This window comes from Chelonoidis abingdonii, chromosome 15, assembly GCF_003597395.2.
Source record: "Chelonoidis abingdonii isolate Lonesome George chromosome 15, CheloAbing_2.0, whole genome shotgun sequence".
NCBI lineage: Eukaryota > Metazoa > Chordata > Testudines > Testudinidae > Chelonoidis > Chelonoidis abingdonii.
The window spans coordinates 13,256,219-13,278,097 of record NC_133783.1 but is presented as its reverse complement, the minus strand read 5'-3'; the positions used below and the strand labels follow the sequence as shown (position 1 = coordinate 13,278,097).

The window sequence follows — 21,879 nt, the reverse complement described above, 5'->3', positions numbered from 1 at the left end:
AATCGGAAGAGGAGCACATATTGCACATCCTGGACTTCAGGAGAGCGCTTTCCTTCTACATTGGCAGGACTAAGCCATTTTCCAAGTCAATGCAGTTCATTACGGTGGCGGACAGATGAAAAGTCGCCGAGTGTCTGCTCAGAAGGTTGGATCATGGGCTGCATCCATTACTGCTATGACCTGGTGAAGGTACCTCCACCAGTGACCATGACTTCCCACTAGACTAGGGCATAGGCACCATTGGCAGCCTTCCTGGCACAGGTACCGATCCAAGAGATCTGTTAGGCTGCTACCTGGTTGTCTGTCTCATTTACGTCTCATTATGATCTTACCCAGCAAGCCTGAGACGATGCTGGGTTTGGCAGAGCAGTGTCGCAAGCCACTTGGCTCTGTACTCTGAGCCCATCTCTAGGGATACTGCTTGTGAGTCGCCTAGAATGGAATCAACATAAGCAAGCATGCGAAAAAGAAAAAACAGTTACTTACTTTTTGTAACTGTTGTTCTTCGAGATGTTGCTCATGTCAATTCCATTACCCACACTCCTGCTCCTCTATCGGAGATGCCGGCAGGAAGGAACTGAGAGGACATAGGGCTGGTGGTGCCTGATATATCAGGATGCATGAGTACAGCACTCAAGAGGGCGCCATAGCCGACCCTACGGGTACCGGTAAGGCAAAAATCTCCAACAGCTGTGCATGTGGGCTCATGAACACCTAGAATAGAATGGACATGAGCGACACATTTAGAAGAACAACTGTTATGAAAGGTAGGTAACCGGTTTTTTTGTTGTTGGTGGTGGTGCTTATGCTGGTTCTGAGTTGCAGATCTAATACATTAGTGTGGATTACATTTTTATATTTATAGGCTTAGTGGGTGTCTGGAAAATGATTCTCGGACTGCTGGAAGTGTTGTGCAATCCCTTAAAATGGACTTCAGTCCATTTAAAGAACAGTGATTATATATGGTTGGGACAAACTGGTTAGAAAAAGTAAAGTGTCTCTGAACATCGTGCTGTTTTACCTCTGCTTCAGCAATGTCTCTTGACTTGGGAGAATGCAATTTGATTGGCAGACTCTAGTCAGAAGAGTCAAAGAGCTAGAATAACTGGGATATTGAAGGCCAAGTGAAGAATGCATTAGCGAAGCTGTGCAGGGCCCAAGACTGGAACACAAAAGTCTACTGCAGAGCTGTATGGAGAAATCTTGCACAGAGCATGCCCTCACTATCCTTGGCTCAGGACATGGCTACTAATCCCTTCACTTTTGTAAACAATTAACTTTTTCAAATGAAATGGATGTTGTCAAGACTGACAGGCCACAACTTTGACCCCTTCCCCAAAGAGCAATCTTACCTTTAAAATACGGTTCTACTATAGCCCGAGGCCTCACAGATGACTGTGATGGTCATAATTAGAGGCTTGTACAGAGCAAGATACAAACCCAAACCCACTCAGGAATCTTTAGTATTACAAATGCCTATCATGTGGATGGGGTTGATTTAGTTAGTGGGTCAGACATTCTCTGCTGGTGTAAATGAGTGCAAGTCCATTGAAATAAACAGTGTTTAATCCATTTACACTAACAGAGAATTTGGTCCTTTAATTTTAAGACAGTTATAGCCCGCTTCTATACCAGGGCTTATTTGAAATGGTAAGGCCTTTATTTGGGGCTGGGTAAAAGGAAGATGTGGCCCGTCAGCCCTGTTTCAGTCCTCTTTATTGAGGTGTTTAGCTCTTTTTGTCCATATTATTTAAGTTCATGTTCTCTAGGTTTATTTAGTTCATAAGGTGGGCGGGAGGGCAGGGTGGAGAGGTTTGTGTGTTGAGTAGGAATTCCAAAGTTAGGCTAGCTTTTTCAGTAAGAGGCTTAATGTTCAGCAATGAATCTTTATTCTTGATAGGCACAAGCAGGTGCGCAGATCTCTAGGAGTCCACTAGCTGAAGTGTGGAGGTGTCAGCAGGACAGCACAGTTAACATTTTTATGACAAGGGCATGCACATTTTCTGTGGGAAGGGAGAGTGGTGTCTTGCGGATGGCTAGAGATTGGTTTTTAATAGCCTTTATCAGCCAGGCTCATATCTTGGTGTCTGACTGCTTGGAAAGTACTTTCTTTTCAGTGAAGAAAGGAGTTAAAGGGATCACTCAAGCCATGGTGTTCAATCTGGTATTTAAAAGGAGTTCTGCTAGATTATTTGACTCTGACTGAATTGGCTGTTTGGTTTCCATTCCATTCTAAAAAAAGAACAGGAGTACCTGTGGCACCTTAGAGACTAACAAATTTATTTGAGCATAAGCTTTCATGGGCTAAAACCCGCTTCATTGGATGCATGCAGTGGAAAATACAGTAGGAAGATGTACATATATACACACACAGAGAACATGAAACAATGGGTGTTACCATATATACTATAAGAACAGTGATCAGTTAAGGTGAGCTGTTAGCATGATAGAGAAAGAACTGTTTGTAATGGTAATGAAAATGACCCATTTCCAGCAATTGACAAGAAGGTGTGAGGAACTGTGTGTGTGTATGGGGAGAAATAAACATGGGGAAATAGTTTTACTTTGTGTAATGACCCATCCACTCCCAGTCTTTATTAAAGCCTAATTTAATGCTGTCAAGTCTGCAAATTAATTCCAATTCAGCAGTCTCTTGGAGTCTGTTTTTGAATTTTTTGTTGTTGTAATATTGCGACTTTTAGGTCTGTAATCGAGTGACCAGGGAGATTGAAGTGTTCTCCAACTGGTTTTTGAATGTTATAATTCTTGAGGTCTGATTTGTGTCCATTTATTCTTTTACATACAGACTGTTCGGTCTGGCCAATGTACATGGCAGAGGGGCATTGCTGGCACATGATGGCATATATCACATTGGTTGACGTGCAGGTGAACGAGCCTCTGATAGTGTGGCTGATGTGATTAGGTCCTACAATGGTATCCCCTGAATAGAAATGTGGACAGAGTTAGCAACGGGCTTGGTTGCAAGGATAGGTTCCTGGGTTAGTGTTTTTGTTGTGTGGTGTGTGTGGTTGCCGGTAAGTCAGGGCCGCCCGGGGGGGAGCAAGTGGGGCAATTTGCCCTAGGCCCCAGGTTCGGCAGGGGCCCCCAAGAGAACGGCCGAGGCTCCCGCCTCCGCTCCTCTCCTGGATCCTCAGCACATCAAGCAGCGTCCCGAGACAGTGCTGTAGCATGTCTCTGGTGGGGCCTGATTCCCTCCCCCCTCAGAGCCACGTGGTAAGGGGGCAGGGCTGCGAGCTCCAGGCTGAGAAGAGGGAGCTGAGGCCCTGCTGGAGCTCGCAGCCCCGCCCCCTTACCACGCGGCTCTGAGTGAGGCGGAGCTCAGGAGACCCACTGGAGACGCGCTGAGCTCTGGGGGAGCGGGGGAGCCGGGGGTAAGAGGCTGGGGCCAGGGGGGTTGACTAAGGAGCAAGGAGTCTTGGGGATAATCAGGGCATAGGGAAGGGGCAGAGGTTGTAGGGGGGTGGTCAGGGGACAGGGAATGGGGAGGTTGGATTGTGGGCATTCTGGGGGTCTGTCAGGACTCAGCGGGGATGGATTGGAGTCAGGAGACAGGGAGCAGGGGTGGGGTCTCGGGTTGGTGGTGGAGGGATGGGGTCTCGGAGACAGTGAGGGGACAAGGAGCAGGATGGGTCGGGGATTCTGAGGGAGAGGCAGTCGGGGGACAGGAAGTGGGTGGGGATCAGATAGGGGGCAGAGCCAGGCTGTTTGGGAGGCACAGCCTTCCCTACCCTAAAGCTTATTCAGCAGTTTGAGGCTTGCAGAAGGGCCAAGCTATTAGGTTTTCCATTAGGGCTACCATCTCTTTCACTTCTCAAATGCCAAGTTGTAGTCTATATTTAATTTCAGTGTCATAGGGAGATTCATGTCAGGGGAGGGTAGCTTCATTTAAAATTAGTCACTGGGGGAGGGATCACATGAGAAGAGCAATATTCTTCCCAACTCTACCATGGGAGACCCCCCCCCCGCATTCCCTGAGGCTTTAGAGGGGTTAATTCAGTGGTTCTCAAACTTTTGTCCTGGTGACCCCTTTCACATAGCAAACATCTGCGTGCAACCCCTGCTTATAAATTGAAAACACTTTTTAATATATTTAACACTGTTATAAATGCTGGAGGCAAAGCGGGTTTGAGGTGGAGCCTGACAGCTCGCGACCCCCAGTAATAACCTCATGACCCCCTGAGGGGTCCCGACCTCCAGTTTGAAAACCCCTGGGTTAATTTAATTTTAGCACCCTGTGTCCATTCACATGCATGTGCTATTTTGAGCATTTCAATTTTCACACCATAGGCTCATCCCAGATTCTGGAACAAGCTCAAATGCTCAGTTCGTAGAGTATGTACATAAGCTATACTAAAGACAAACCCACAGTAACCGTCTCCAGCTTGTCAGGGACCCCATGGAGCCAGTCTCTAGTAAACAGATAAATGCATGGAGGTTAAGTCCATTAATGGCTATTAGCCAGGATGGGTAAGGAATGGTGTCCCTAGCCTCTGTTTGTCAGAGGGTGGTGATGGATGGCAGGAGAGAGATCACTTGATCATTACCTGTTAGGTTCATCTCCTCTGGGCACTTGGCATTGGCCACTGTCGGTAGACAGATACTGGGCTGGATGGACTTTGTGTTTGACCCAATATGGCTGTTCTTATGTTTAACCTAAATGAACCCAAAGTTATGAGGACAGATATGAGTCAAGAGCCAGCAGAGTATCAGAAACCTGGAAAAATCTCTGACTGGATGGGCTCAGGCGTTTGGTCACAAGCTGAGGTGGTTCAAATGTTTTGGATTTTTTTAAGCAGAATTTTTTATTGTTTTTTTAAACAATCAAACACATTATGCAGCAAATATTTGGCCACACGCTTTCGAAACCTCAACCATGTTCAGGTTTTGGCAGACTAATTTCAGCTTTTCAATTAAAAAAACACAACAATATTTGATGGAAAGCAGACATTGTCCATGATTTTTTTCTGCTTTTTAAAAACCCCTAGTTTCGATCCAAAAAAAGTTTTGATGGAAAATATTCATTCCAACCCTTTAATGAGCTTAGTGGCTTTTAGCACTAGCTTATGCTGAGAACCAGTGATACCTTATGTCAAGGTATTTTCCCACTTGAACTTTAGAGTACAAATGTGAGGACCTGCATGTACCCTTCTAAGCCTAATTACTAGCTTAGATCTGATAGCGCTGCCACCAACCAGAAAATTCCAGTGTCTGTACACTCCCTGTCCCCCAAAACCTTCCCTGGGAACCCAAGACCCAAACCCCTTGTGTCTTAAAACAAGGAGAAATAACCATTCCCCCTCCCAGACTTTCCCCTCCTGGGTTACCTGAGAGGCACACTGATTCCAAACCTTGGATCTTAAAACAGAGAAAATTAACCTTCCCCTCCAATCCCTGGTGAGTTCAGACCCAGTCCCCTGGGTCTTTAAAACAAGGGAAAAAAATCAATCAGGTTCTTAAAAAAGAGAGCTTTAATTAAAAAAGAAAAAGTAAAAATTATCTCTGTAAAATTAGAATGGAAAATGTTTACAGGGTATTCAACTCAATATAGACTAGAGGGACTCCCTCCCCCCTAGCTGAAATTCAGATTACAGCAAACGAGGTAAAACTCCTTCCAGCAAAATATACATTGTCAAGTTTAAGAAAACAAACATAAGACTAATCCGCTCTTTTCTAGCTAGTACTTACTATTTGAACGTAAGAGATTGTTTCAAGAAGATTGGAGAAACTTGGGGTGCACATCTGGTCCCTCTTAGTCCCAAGAGCGAACAACGAAACAAAACAACAGCGCAAAACAAAGACTTCCCTCCACCAAGATTTGAAAGTATCTTGTCCCCCCATTGGTCCTCTGGTCAGGTGTCAGCCAGGTTCACTGAGCTTCTTAACCCTTTACAGGTAAAAGAGACATTAACCCTTAACCATCTGTTCATGACACCTTGTAAAGAAGTTTTTCTCAAAACTGGGTTTGTGCTGAGATGCAGAAGGTTTATTTTTCCCAGGGCTGCCCGTGGTGGGAAGCAAGTGGGGCAATTTGCCCTGGGCCGCACAGGGGCCCCCACAAGAATATAGTTTAGCAATTTTTTTTTTATGGAAGGGGCCCCCGAAATTTTGCTTTGCCCCAGGCTCCCTGAATCCTCTGGGCAGCCCTGCCATGAGTACTTGCTTCAGGTTTGGGGGCTGTCTGTGAGCAAGGATTGGCCTGTCTCCCAAGATCTGTGAGAGGGAGAATCGTCCTTCAGGATAGGTTGTAGATCCTTGATGATGCGCTGGAGAGGTTTTAGTTGGGGGCTGAAGGTGATGGCTAGTGGCATTCTGTTACTTTCTTTGTTGGGCCTGTCCTGTAGTAGGTGACTTCTGGGTACTCTTCTGGCTCTGTCAATCTGTTTCTTGACTTCAGCAGGTGGGTATTGTAGTTTTAAGAATGCTTGATAGAGATCTTGTAGCTCACCTTAACTGATGACTCTCGTTACAGTGTGTATGGTAACACCCATTGTTTCATGTTGTGTATGTGTGTATATATATCTTCCTACTATATTTTTCACTGCATACATCCAATGAAGTGGGTTTTAGCCCACGAAAGCTTATGCGCAAATAAATTTGTTAGTCTCTAAGGTGCCACAAGTACTCCTGTTCTTTTTGCGGATACAGACTAACATGGCTGCTATTCTGAAACTTTTCCATTCTAAGTTATTCTCCCTACCTTCTATTTTATGTCTTCTTATATGTGATGACATATTTTGGGGATTGAGAGGGTCTTTCAGTCATTGGATTATTTGGAAAGTAAATCTAATAATTCAAATAATTTATTCTTTAAAGTGTGTGTGTGAGAGAGAGAGGGTAGGAGAGAGTGTGAGTGCATGTAACACAAGTCAGTGAAATGCATAGGAAAGCTAAAAATGAGAACAATTCTCTGGTGGTGTTCAATTAATGACAAATTGTAATATGAAATACACTAGATCCTGTGTTTCTTGTATATCCCTACTTAAGAGGGAGTGGATGATGCAAAAAAATCACAGGATAAGACTTTTTCCATAGAGATTGACTTTAACTTTTTTCCCTATTCTATGAAAACAGAAAAGTACAAGAGAGAATGGATCTATATTATTAATGAAACCTTTAAATAACATTCAGAGAGCTTTAATACATCTTTGGCTATTATTTTTTTCATTCAGAGTACACACAGCTCGCCTTGATGGCATTACAAGAATATCTCTGCCAAGGAGCTAAAAAATGTTCCCTACTCGGGTTTAAGGTTGTCAGCCACAGTCTTCATGCTGGAGTTCTAGGTGATTTATTTTTTAAAGATATGCTGTGCCCAGATAATTGATTGCCTAGAACACAGGGAGTAAGGGACAGATTTTTAAAGTCATTTAGATTCCTAAAAATGAAGGGGGCCTATTGAGATTTTCAAAAGCAGCTGGTGGGCTGACATTGAAATCAATGGGATTCAGGCGCCTAAGTGCTTTTGAAAATCCCACTGTGTACACTGGTCTGCATCTTTAGGCACTTAATTACCTTTAAACAGCTGGCTCTAAGACCTTGATTCAGTATTCTGTGGGAAGCCAGAGAAGAGAGCAGAGGGCTGGTTTGATGTGCAGTTGGTAGCCTGTGTTGCTGAGAAACTGTGCTGCAGCATTCTGTAGTAGTTGGAGTTTGCGAAGTGCTGATGGCCTCATGCCTAGCGATATTACATTGCTGCAGTCCAGTTGGGAGGTACAAAGGCGTATGTAACTGAGGCCAGGATATTTTCTGCCATGATGAGATGGCGTCTTCTAGCCAACTGAAGATGGTAGAAAGCTCTCCTATAGCAGCATCCACAAATAAAGATAAGTGTCTGTGAGGAGTCTAAGAGCGTTCCTAAACTATGGATGGAATTGACCAATTGTGGGTGTGTACCTTCAACCAAAGGGGATTGCTCCACCATCCCAGTTCAAACCAATGAAATGGATTTTGGGAAAGTTCAATGGTAAGGGTAAGAGTGATAGCAAATTTATGAATATATTCTGCACCAGACATAGTTGTGCTCGATCCTGATTAGGGCCTGTAGCAGGGGTCGGCAACCTACGGCACGTGTTCCAAAGGTGGCACGCAAGCCGATTTTTGATGGCATGTAGTGGGGTTCCGGCTGCTGCCCTGTTGCCAGCCGGGGTTCTGGCTGCCAGCCCCACTCAGTGGGCTGAGTGGGGCTGGTGGCTGGAATCCCAGGCAAGTATCACACTAAATTGATAAGATCTGCATTTTAATTTTATTTTAAATGAAGCTTCCTAAATATTTTTAAAATCTTATTTACTTTAAATACAACAATAGTTCATTTATATAATATTGACATAGAGAGAGACCTTCTACAAATGTTAAAATGTATTACTGGCATGCGAAACCTTAAATTACAGTGAACTTGGCACACCACTTCTGAAAGGTTGCCGACCCCTGTAGGGACTCCTAACTGCAATACAAATAATAATAAATAACCATAAAATTTAAGGCAACTTCGGATGTGAAAACAGATGCACTTTCGAGCAACATGTAGGAACAAATCCAATTCTGATGGTTATTACACAATAGGTGAACTTCCTACACTCTCTCTGTGCAAGGGAGATGGTAGAACATGCCTTTCAGTGGTGAGAAATACTTTTGAATCTAACTGTGTATTTACAATGGACTAGATCTTCAGCTGGTGTAAACCAGTGTAGTTCCATTAAGTTTGCTTGGGCAAAATCCAGGCTGATGATAAAAATATTTTAATTGCTTTAGACAACTTTTTATAAATAACCTGACAGTTATCTGAACCTGCTGAGTAATATCCATCCTGGGTTAAATGGGAATTTTCAATATATGCAGAAAATGCAGGGAGATCACCCTCAATTAAGGGAGAGTAGAAGTTTAGCCCTGTTTAGAGGGGCCAACACAAGTTATATGGACCACTTAAGCCCAGAATAATGCTTAAGAGAAATAAAGATCTTGGGTTGGACCTCTGAAGAAGGTGAATTTCACCCTGTGTGTCTAGCTTCCACTAGTATAATTATTTGCAGGGATCGAGGAGAGTGAGGAATAAACCCCTCCCATAACAACTCTGGACTGGACTTGTTCTCTGAAACCATTTCACACAAAGAATAAAGTCTGTTTTTCTTTTCTCCCTCACAGATCACCCCTGGCAGCAAAGCAGCCCAGTCCCACATGAACCAGGGGGACTTTGTGGTAGCCATTGATGGAGTCAACACAGATGGCATGACCCACTTAGAGGCCCAGAACAAGATCAAATCAGCCAGCTACAACCTGAGCCTTACCCTTCAAAAGTATGTTGAGATAAGTTAATACGTGTATGAGCCGCATAATTGTTCTGAGAAAGTGGCAGACCAAGGGAGTGATAAACATCAGAGTTTTGCCTGTTAGGTTTTCTTCAAGAATCTGTGAAGATCTGGACACAAGATTGAAATGAAAGGTCAAATTCTGCTCTGATTTACACCAAGTGCAACTTTACTGAAATCAGTGGGGTTGCACAGTGTGCTAGTTTTGGTGGAATTTGTCCGATTGAATATAAAATGGATATTCTAATGCTTCCTCAGCCCCCTCCCCCATTAATTTATGCATCCATTCACAGCGTAAAAAAATCCAGTATCACATGACTCAGATGACCAGTCTCTCACTGTGAATAGTCAGAGCAAACAGTTTCAGAGTACCATATAGGCTGAAATGTGTTTGCATAGATTAATGTATTCATGTTAATCAGATCAGTTTGTGAAAGGAAAGAGCTAACGTTGCAGTGAGCATTTATTAATCACAAAAAAAGTCTAGCAGCTTTTGTATTCACAACATTTTACCTTTTGCAGATGCTCTTGCTCTGAATGATTTTTTTTTTCCTTTTGTTCTGTTGCCTCTTGATGTTGGCCATCAGTGAGGGATGGTGGCTTCTTCTGCCTTGTTAGACAATTTAAAAAAAAAAAGAAATGATGAACAAAGGATGTGAAATCAATGCAGACTTTTTACAATAGAGTCTGGTACCTAAGCAGATTTACGGACACTTATGGATTTAGTATCAACTGGATGTCTAACGTAGTGAATGCCAGTGAAATGAGGTATGGTCTGAGGCTAAAACAGGGAAAGAATAAGTTAAATGTTACTTAGACAAATTAGATTCTCTTCAGGTTGCCAGGGCTTGATGAAATACATCCTAGAATACTCAAAGAGCTGACTGAGGAGGTGTCTGAGCCATTAGCGATTATCTTTGAAAAATCATGAGAGAGATTCCAGAGGACTAGAAAAGGGCAAATATAATGCCAATCTATAAAAAGGGGAATATAAGGACAACCCGGGGAATTACAGACAAGTCAGCTTAACTTCCAGAATGGAGCAAATAATTAAGCAATCAATAATGGAGCAAATAATTAAGCAATCAATTTGCAAACACCTAGAAGATAATAAAGTGATAAGTAACAGTCAGCATGGATTTGTCAATAACAAATCGTGTCAAACCAATCTAATAGCTTTCATTGACAGGGTAACAAACCTTGTGGATGGAGGAAAATGGTAGATGTGGTATATTGTGACTTTAGTAAGGCTTTTGATATTGGCTCACATGACCTTCTCATAAACAAACTAGGGAAATACAGCCTAGATGGAGCTACTATAAGGAGGGTGTGTAACTAGTTGGAAAACCATTCCTAGAGAGTAGTTATCAATGGTTCACAGTGATGCTGGAAGGGCATATCAAGTGGGGTCACCCAGCGATCGGTTTGGGGTCCAGTTCTGTTCAATATCTTCATCAGTGATTTAGATAATGGTGTAGGGAATACACTTCTAAAGTTTGTGGGTGATACCAAGCTGGAAGGGGTTGCAAGTGCTTTGGAGGATAGGATTAAAATTCAAAATGAACTGGACAAACTGGAGAAATGGTCTGAAGTAAACAGAATGACATTCAATAGGAACAAGGCAAAGTACTCCTTTTAGGAAGGAACAATCAACTTCACACATACAACATGGGAACTGGCTGCCCAGGAAGTAATACTGTGGAAGGGCATTGAGGGGTCATAATGGATCACAAGCTAAATATGAGTCAACAGTGTAACACATAAAAAAACAAACAAAAAAACCCCGAACTTTATTTTGGGATGTATTAGCAGGAGTGTTGTAAGCAAGAAATAAGAGGTAATTCCTCCACTCTACTCCACACTGATTAGGCCTCAACTAGAGTATTGTTTCCTTGTTCTTTGTGCTGCATTTCAGGAAAGAAGCATACAAATTGGACAAAGTCCAGAGAAGAGCAACCAAAATAATTAAACATGACTTATGAAGGAAGATTGAAAAAATTGGGTTAGTTAGTCTGGAGAAGAGAAGACTGAGGGAGGACATAAGTTTTCAAATACATAAAAAGTTGTTGCAAGGAGGAGGGAGAAAAATTGTTCTCCTTAACCTCTGAGGATAGGACAAGAGGCAATGGGCTTAAATTGCAGCAAGGGAGATTTAGGTTAGACATTAGGAAAAACTTCCTAACTGTCAGGGTAGTTAAGCACTGGAATAAATTGCCTAGGGAGATGGTGGAATCTCTGTCATTGGAGAATTTTAAGAGCAAGTTGGACAAACACCTGTCAGGTAATACTGAGTCCTGTCTTGAGTGTAGAGGACTGGATTAGAAGACCTCTCAATATCCCTTCCAGTCCTGGGATTCTATGAAGTTGGAGTCAGATACACTAAGCAAGCTGTCACTCTGACAATCCAGGATTTAAGCAACCCTCATCCCTTTGATTATGGAGTCTTTCAAGACTTGCATATTTATTTCTGCTCCCCTAATCTGCCTGGTCATTTTCTGGAGGTTCCTGAATTTCGTACATTGTTGAAGGTTGAGCACATGCATAACCGAGGTTAATAAGGTTAATTCAGTCTTCATAAATCACCATGGAAAACTTACCCAAGTGTAAATCTACTCTCTCGCTCTCTAATATGATTAATGGTGATGAAAAACTTGTGATATTTAGTCACCGACCAAAAAATTACTCATTTTGAACAAATCTTACAAGGTTGGATTAATTGCACAGGTGAGTGGAAGAATAATTTGATTGTATTTCACTTAGTTCCCTACGAGCTACTCTTTTACTACAGACACTGATGGTTGCTTTGTCCCACCTTCTCCAAGAGGAGAATAAACTAATCTGCGAGGTGGTGGATTCTGGTATTGTTAAATGCTGAAATAGTACGGGTCAAGTGACTGTTCCAGCATTATCCTTGCCTATTGACAGTCACTGGAGATAACTGCACTCCATTAGCACTCTCCTTTAGGGCTCAAGAAGAGTCTTACATGTTTAAACAAACTGAATGATCATAAGAATTTCATTAAAATTCTTTTCCCCTCAGATCTTAATCAGGATTTTAAACATTTGGATAAACAAAACAGCTTAATAATTATCTACTAAAGTCTCCCATCATATTTCCCCTTCTCTTGGGCAGTGTAATATTTGGTTTCTACCATCCATCATTCCACTGATCCTGCAAACAGTATTACCAAATTCACAGAAAGTATTGTTTGGACTCAGAGTTGCTTTCACAAGCTGTACTCCTCCCAACCTAATCAAGCTGTGGCTTTTAACAGCTGAGCTAGAGAGAGAGTAGAGTATGGAAGGAGGGTGGTCACAATGGCTTTTAGTGAAGTGTGGTATTGATGCTCAATCACTTTTAACTGGAAGCTATTATATGACTCTACTTTCAATGCATATGGACTGAACTTGCTTTGCTTTTCCTCAAATCTATTTAAAGGCCAAAATGTCTTCATTCCACATTCTTTCCTGGAAGTGACTATGGTCTCTTTGTGACTATACATTTTTGGGGTGGGCACTTCCAACTGCCAGGTTCATAAAGGAATCCACACCTTTCCAGCTACACCACATCACTGGCCAGCTACATGGCAGAAGATCTTTTATTCATCTGATGCACCAACAATGTCTAGGATACATGACTTGAAGTGATATACTGTGGCAAATCCTATATCCTCAAAAGTGATTCTCACAGCCAAAGTAATTGTCAACTGCCCTTCTTTAAGGGAGAAGGGAAAGAGATACTGACCTAGGGGAGAAAGGTGGGAACTATCTCTGAGCAGTGAGAGAAGGCAAAGAGAGTTTCCAACCAAACCAAGAACTAAAAGGAGGAGGAGAAACCCCTTTGGATCTAGTAGCCAGAAAAGTGATCAGTGTTAATTGAAATGGCTGGAGGTTACACCTCCACATAGCCCTCTTCTAGCCATGGCTTGTTTGGAGTGAGGTTAGCCTGGAAGATCTTAGTACTGTGGATATGAAATTGAAATCAGGTTTTTCCTCAAGACTTTAAAGAAAGGTGGGAATGGAGATGCATTAAAAAAAATCTGATAGGTACATTAAAGGTGAGAAATCTTGGGAAATTTCTTTTTAAAAAGTATTGCTTAAATAGTTTATTTTTCTGTTGCCCTATATTACAGTCAATGTAGGGGAAGGGAGTATCTGCATATGGAATGAGAATATGGTGGGGCTAACACCTTTTAGGGCTTTGGAAGGAAAGGCTGTATCCCTAGATTGAGATTATTTAGGACAGTAGTGCATGGTAGCAACACTGCTCTATAGAGAATGATCCTTGGTAGTGAAATTCCCAACCTATGCCAGGAAATTCATAGTTTTGTTTTGCACTTCAAGGACTGTTGATCAAACGCAGCTAGCTTGGTGATCGTCTGTCTACAATACCAGAGCAGAGAGGAATCTCATTTTTAAGCAATGAGATATGAAATCTAGACATTTTCACTCCCAGACAATTTTTTTAAATGGCTTTTGGCTCCAAGAGCAGTGACATTTTCTTTTATAGATCTTGGCCCTGAAGGTTTCATGAGCATTGTTTATAACATGGCACCTCAGATGGCGTGTGCTACTTCTTACTTTTATTACCACACTTACAGGCCTGGTGGTTTTTTAGTGTGGACAGGTGGTTGTTTTTTATTTGATTAGCTAAGAAAATTGTGCATTCTGGAAACAGTTGTGCAGGACATCAAATCAAACTGCAAATATCAAGCCTCACACAGCGCACTCCCCTTCTCTTTTTAGATTGCCTGCTTATACCAAGGTGAATCTGAGTTCCTTCTGTCTAAATACACATAAGTGAAATATTTTCTTCAGGTTAGATTAATCCAAGTTGTTGAGTGTTCAGTTATCATAAATGCTTTAATAAATTGTTGTGCCAACCCTGATCAAAGCTCCATTTGCATCATTCAAGTGGATATTCATGTGCTTCCACAAATATCCCAATAATCTGTGAAGAATATTGCTATATGCAGTCTTTTTCTGGTCTGCATTTCTCATGACCAGATACTTACTATAAGAGGTAATTTCTTCAGTGTGGCTGGAGCAATGAGATAAAGAAATTACAGGAACACAAAACTCCAATAAATCTGTGGCATACCTAATTATCGTCATATTTCATAGGGATTTGTGATGTTAATTGGAAGAAGTTGGACAATTATTTTCTTGGGGAGGTTTCTGTGGATTTTCATTCATAGTTTCGTAGCCCTGTATTCCTGCATCCTAGCAGGGTTAGGTGAGGTTTACTTCATGAATCTTCAACACAGCTTTATAGAGTCACAATTGTCCTACATACGCACTTTCCCCCCGGCCCTCCTATCCATTGAGTTCTGTGGGCATAAAAGATATAAATGGTGTTGGAGAGTTCCTATGGGGAGGGGGAGGAGAAATCAACTTGCTCAACTTTTCTCTTGTTAAATGGAAAAAAATGCTATTTGCCCCCTCTTGACTGTATCCCACCCTTGACCAGTGAGGGATAGAACTTTGCAAGCTGCAATGTGACCTCTTCCAGGGCCTTCTACCACATGCAGCATGCCCATCCTGCCAGCTAAAGCGCCACATATCCCTGGCCTTTCTGATTGGTACAGGAACACTGAGTTCCCTAATTTTCCTTCCCCCATTTCCTGCATGGAAAGTTAGGCCTCAGCTTCATTTTCTGGCTTCCCATTCTCTCTAGTCTATCATGGAGCTCACAAACACAAGTGCAAATTATGTTACCAAAGTCTGAGAGAGTTGCAGGGAGGCATGGCATGCAGAGGTGGAAGGACTTGGTCATAAGTGGGATGAGATATGTGTGGGGACCTTCCAAAATAGAGTCCAGCCATGCCCAACTTTCCTCCACTTCAGGAGGCAAAAGACTTTGCCTAGCAATTGAAGTCTGCTTTCTCTTGTGATATAGAGAATAGAGGGGTGTGTGTGTGTGTGTGTGTGTGTGTGTGTGTGTGTGTAGGGAGAAATAGCTTTTTACATAATGTATAGTTAACCAGTGGAACTCAGTGCTGCAGGTTATTATTGAGGCAAATGGCCTAGTAAGTTCTTAATTTTTGTAAAATAAATATGATTAGATGAATACGTTTCTCACACACCTGCACTGAGCTGAACACACAAAACTGAAGTTCAGTGCTAATTTTAGTAGGCAGTAGTATGGAACGCCGTAATGGGACTGTAAAGTCCCTAGGGCACTAGTAAAAGGAAAATGTTACTGATTCAGTTTTGGTATCCTTGTGGTTTACTTGTGTTCAATTGTCATTAGTATAGTATTGAAAATGTTTATCCTGTTCTAACAAATTATTTTAAAAAAAGCCCCACAATTTTACCATCAGGCATTTAAAGTACATGATGCTGCCTGACAGCTGCTTCACTGACATAGCAGTGCAATAAGCTTGTGGCTGTATGTGCAAAACATAAACATGGGCAAAAATCTATTTACATTCAATACAAATTGGTTTCTTTTTCAACTCCCAATAAATGCAGTGCATGAAAGTGCAGTATCTAAGCACTTCCTGGGGAATCTACACAAGGACTTGGTTCTTCTCACAAGGAATCAGGTCAGCGTCTTTGGAAAGGATTCACCAAATGCTCAGGTTTAGTCTGGAAAGTGCAGTAACATGAGAGCGCCTTATTCTACTCACACAAGTTCTCAGAACACTTGGTGGAAATCAGGAGGCAGACATTTTAAAGAGTCTTGCTGGAGCTGAGTGAAGGTGATACAACAGTTTTGTTGCAGTATACGTACTGACAGATGCTCCATTTTCCGGTGATGTGACTAGCTGTTAAATTGAATCAGACTGGAAATAATGGTCACATTTTTGACAGTGAGGGTCTTGACTAATATATGCTAGCATACTATATATATTAGTATGCAGTAAGCACAAACTTGATAGCACTTCTGTAGTCTAAACTTGCCTATGATTTTTATATAATGCTGCTCACTTCAGCTAAGTATCCGATAACCTCTTGCATTCACTGAAGTTTTTGCTTGAACAAATAGGGAAGCTGTCAAGATCAAGACAGATGAATGTTTTACCGTAGCAATAGAAAGGGAATTCTTCTCACAGGCCTGTGCTGGAATGTTTCAAAGGAAGAGAACAAGACATATGATTGGTCTATGTCTTAGTACAAGCTGGGAAATACCTCTATGGACCAGTACCTGGAATTCTACTATCCAAAACAGAGTTAAGGAAGGAACTGAACAAGCTAGGGAACTGGTACAAACTGATGAGCTGGATTTTAGTGATGTGTAAAGAAGTGTGTAACTTGTAAAATCATTATATGAATAATACCAGCTTAAATGTGTAAGTGAATGTATAAACGCTGCACGAGCCAGCTTCTATCATATAGAACCTTTTTTCTGTACTATATTATTAGCTTATCACAGTAACGCTGACTGACATTGGTTATTTGGTCTCTTGAATATATTTCATAATGAACCAAAGAATGGCCAAGCAACTGAATATACAATTTATCAACAGAATCTGGTAAATTGCTTTTCTCTACTTGAAGAATGAATTGTTTACAACACAGGGCTAATACTTCAGCATTTTTTTTTCCTTGTGTAAGCTATGGAAGTCTCCTTCGCTATCCCAGAGTTTATAATCCCACACTGGCATCAGTGTATTGTAATGGAATATTAAGACATCTGGAAGGGTTCATTAGTTTAGTCTTTAAGAGTCTGTGGAGAGTACATGAAAGGCCTATAAGCTCTTCAGAGCAGTGAGCTGGTTCTGCTGTATACCTGACTGAGGTTATACTAGAAAACAAATTTCTGTTAGAGATCCATACATAATTCCAGCAGGTTCACCTCTAGCTAGTCATATGGCAAGGAGCACTCAGGAACCAAGCTTTGGTCCACGTCAGGATTCCATTTTTGTGTCTACCCTGAAGTTGAACAGCCATTTTTGGATATTAATTTGAATATGTTCAATATAATAAAAATATATTCTAATACAGGGGTTCTTCGACTTTTGTACTGGTGACCCTCCCTTATACATTAAAAGCACTTTTTTATATATTTAACACCATTATAAATGCTGGAGGCAAAGCAGGGTTTAGAGTGGAGGCTGACAGCTTGTGACCGCCCCCATGTAATAACCTTGCAACCCCTGAGGGGTCCCAACCCTCAGTTTGAGAATCCCTGTTCTAATATAGTAAAAGTAATGATAAAAGTTAGCACTTCTCATTGTCCTATTGCATCATAAACTTCACTCCTCTGAGAGAGCTATGAGGATTAAAGTAAGTAGTATTCTCCCCATTTTATGGAGGGAAGAGCAGAGGCAGATTAGTTCAAGAGCATACTTCTCATGGAGAAGTATTGGAAGCTCTACTGTGAGAGATGTCAGTTTGCTTAAGGCCACAGAGGGAGTCACTATCAAAAATGATGTTAGTACTTGAGAGCTCCTGCCCTCTACTCCTGTATTCCTACCAATAGGCTGTGCTTCTTTAGTACAACAAAAGAGATTAATGCTAGGGCTGGATCACCAGTTGGGGCAAAAATACGAATCCACTCGAATCTGACATTAAATCTATTGAACTGAACCTGAACATCAAGAAATTTGTTCAGCGGTCAGAACCCATCTCTTGGGAGCCCATCCATGGATTAAAAACAGAAGCTCAGAGTTCTACATGTTCATCAGTGGCAGAACTCCGTCCTCATCTCTTCCTGGTTCTCACTGCGCTCTGACTACCCACCACAATCTTCACACTAGGGAAGCTGGATCCCTGGAATCATTGCACTGTTCTGGAATGCGGGTGTGATTCCCAAACCCAAGCCCTTAAGAATAGTAAGAATGCTGCAGTAAATTCAGACATGGCAAGTTGGGATGTACCTCATGTCACACCACAGCGCATCCTCTGCCATTGGGTAGGGAGCCTCTTCCAGTAACCCATGGCCAGCATGATGGTGGTTCATAAAAGATAGGGGAAACAGAAGGATCTTTAGGTCTTTGGCAAGGAGGGGGTGGGGGTGGTATCTGAATCTTTGGACAAAGGAATCTGTAACTTTAATGTCAGACTGGAGTGGGCATGTATCCTATCAGACCATATTACTTACCCGTTCATAAGATATTCATAAACATTCATAAAGCGATTATGCCCATATTTCAGCTTAAATTTGATAGAATATCACTTGTGATGATACATTGATTATTGTAACCTTCATGGTCTATTGTAGTTAGGAAGATTTAAATAAAACTCTTAAGTATTAATATAATTTTGTTTTTATATAGAAATATGCCATAGAAGATATGAGACATACGAACAATTAAATACAAATATATATAAAATATAGGTCGCCTTTTCTAGAGCTGTCCACCTCAGAGTTCCATAGAAACTTGTATTTAAACACAAAGATTATGGCTATCAACAAGTTAATAAAATTACGGAAACTTTGGCTGAATATTGAGGGGAAAATTAGTCAACTGTTATATGTATTAGATATCCCATGGGATGGTCTCTCAATGGAATTACTTCACTGAAATAATTTAAGAACTGGAGTGATCAAAAAACACTGAGAAAAATATAGACTGTGTGAAAGAAGTTTCCATTGATCTGTTACGTAGCCTCTTCTGCAGGTGAGGAGAGAATATTTTCTTCATTTCAGTTTATTCAGCTAGTTCAGTTCACTGACTAGTTCATTCAAGTTAAGAAACCAATTCAGAGCTGAAAAAGCAGGAAAGCTTGTTTTCCTCTTTCAATCTATGAATAAACACTACATCTGAGAGATGAAATCTACTAGTTCTAAAAGCTCAAAAGACATGATGACCAGAAACAATCTATTAAATTCAGTAATTACAGATAATACTTCCTTAGTTTAATAAATCTGCTGTTGCAGCTGAAGGACACTTACATGTGCAGGAGTAGTGTCTTACAGACAAAGTTGCCGGCATGTGTGTTTACTCTGGGGGAACAGTCTCCAAACTGCACAGTATTGTTAAAATGCTGGAACTCTGGTAAAATAAAAACTTCTTATGCTAGTAATAACAAGAGTTGTGTGGTGGCTGAAGAAGACCACTTCTAGTATGGATCTAGGGAGTGTTATTTTAATTTGCCTAGGTTCCATTTCGCACCTACATTTCCTGTAGTAACAAATAGAAAATTTTTCATTTTTTGCACCATTTTTATGTCATTAAAATAAAAGCAAAATTAAAATTACTAAGGAATGTTTTATAGGCAGAACAAGCTTATAATGTAAATTACACCCTGGTGGGCAATACTAAGTAAAGTAAGCTTGCACCAACCGGTTCATACTTTTAGCCTAATATTAATAGTAGTTCAAATAATTACAACTACTGTGGTCTTGGGAATATGTTCGTAAGTTGTTAACTCAAAAAAGAAAGCACAAAAAAAATTTCAAATAAAACAAATGCTAATATAAAAAGAAAAACAAACAGTGGAATGAAGGCTTGACTTGACATAAGAAATTGGACATGGCTGAGGCTTCATTTCTTGGGAGACAAGATTAGAGAGGTAAATGTATCAGCAGGCTGAAAACAGAATGTCTATACAGCTAAGGGTACGTCTACACTGCACGATTATTTCGAATTAGCTTAAACCGATATTACAAAACAGATCTAATAAAATCAGTTTAGCGCGTCCACAGTGGGATCCTGAAATCGATTGTTTGCGTCCATGGTCCAAAGCTACCATCGATTTCAGGAGCGGTGCACTGTGGGTAGCTGTTCCTCAGCTATCCCATAGTTCCCACTTCCAGTGTTAGAGAGCACAGTGCCTGATGGGGCCGAAACATTTCCGGGTGTGCTGGTACAGCCTCACCCTGTCCCTATTGGAAGGCAGCAGACCAAACCCTTTGCGCCTTTCGCGGGGCATTGAGCAAAGCGCCATAGCGACAGCACTCTTTCCCTTTTTTTTTTTTCATTCTCGGTCGGAGGGGGGAAATAAACTGGGAGAATGTTCCCTGACCACACGCCAGACACTCTGTTGTTGAACTACGACTTGGAGCTCAAGCCAAGGAAGTGCAACAATCAAATTTCAGAGGCTGCTGTGGACTGTGGATAGCTGGAGTCCTCAGTCACCTTAGTCCTTTTTCCCTCCCCCTTCATAGCGCCTTTCCATTGAGTCTCTGGCTTCCCCTTACGCTTGGTCACGCAAGCGCGCTGTGTAAAAAATCCTGAATTTTTCAATTCATATGCTTTAGGCATTTGTCGTGTTCTGTATGGAGCTGGATACAACAATTGTCTCCCACATCAGCGATCAGAACCTAGTAATCCCCGTACGGTCTTGCCTGGACTTCTTTTGGCGATTTTTCAGACTGCAGTCGCCGGAGCCCGTTGCTGATCATGAGCTCCAACGCTGGGGCAAGCAGGATAATGTAATCAAAAGTTCGCGGGGCTTTTCCTGTTTACCTGCCCGCTGCATCCGAGTTCAGATTGCTGTCCAGAGCGGTCAGTGCTGCACTCTGGGATGCCGCCCGGAGGCCAATAACGTCGATTTCCGTCCACACGAACCCTAATCCGAGTTATCGCTATCGAATTTAGCGCTACTCCTCTCGTTTGGGAGGAGTTCCGAAATCGATTTAAGGAGCCGTTTAACTCGATATTAATGACGACGTCATGTGAACGGATACAGTGTTAAATCGGTATATCGGCCATTAAACCGATTTAAAGTCGCAGTGTAGACCTGGCCTAAGATAAGGGGGAACACCCAGAGAACTTTTGACAATGGACAGGGTAACAATGGATAAGATAAGTAATGAATGTAAAGATGAGGTTAAGAGTAAGTTGTGCATGGACTGTGAATGGACAGAGCAAAATATGTCATGCAGTATATAGTCAATGTAAATGTATATGAAGAAAGAGGTTTGTATAATTCTGGATATGCGGTATGCTAACCCTTTAGTCTTGGATCTGATCAGTTCAGCATTTTGCTGTATGCCAGATAAAGGAACTTGAGTGACAAGACTGAGGTTATACTGAATTCTTGGGGAACCTCGTGTAAGATCTCAGGGGAACCCCAACAAGTTGCAGTAAACGTATTAAATAGTTACGAGCTTTTCTTTAGGAAAATAAATAAAAAGTACAAATGCAAATTACAATTAAAATCAACTATTTAAGTTACATTTTATTGAAATTGCTTTAATTTAAATCAGTCCACTATGTATACTTTATTCTTCTTAGCCAGAGAACAGACTGGCAATTGACTCTAGAGCTTTGGAGAGCAGTTTGCACGTGGCACCACCAAGTTTCTTCTGAGTGTCTGCTGTTGCGCTGTTCTAAAAGCACAAAGAGCACATCCAGCCTCCAGTCTATGCTAACAGATCAAGAATTTTCCTGCACCTTGCCAGTTTCTCACAGGCAGAAAAGAGGCCCTTTCCCCACTTGGATTTCCCCTCCCCAATGTTCAATCCAATTATACATCCAACTGCCTCTGAATTAGACCACCTTGAGAGGGTAACATATTTCATTGTTACGTGGTGGACTATAGCCAAGACAGTGTTATGCGTTGCTGTCCCAGGATGATAACATTTATCAGTTAAAATTAATGAGCACTTTTTCCATGGAAAAAGAAAATAACACTGATCACAGCAATGAATATTTATTTT

The 21,879-nt window shown here is 41.5% G+C and overlaps 1 protein-coding gene across 11 annotated transcripts in view; it reads left to right on the top strand.

Annotated features, from left to right (window-relative positions):
• LDB3 (LIM domain binding 3) overlaps positions 1-21,879 on the top strand; it is a 232,294-nt gene that overhangs the window by 85,297 nt on the left and 125,118 nt on the right. For all 11 annotated transcript variants that reach the window (XM_032776737.2, XM_032776735.2, XM_032776740.2 and 8 more), the window contains exon 3: positions 9,160-9,311. In XM_032776737.2, the coding sequence (XP_032632628.1) occupies positions 9,160-9,311 (152 nt within the window). The remainder of the gene's footprint in view (positions 1-9,159; positions 9,312-21,879) is intronic.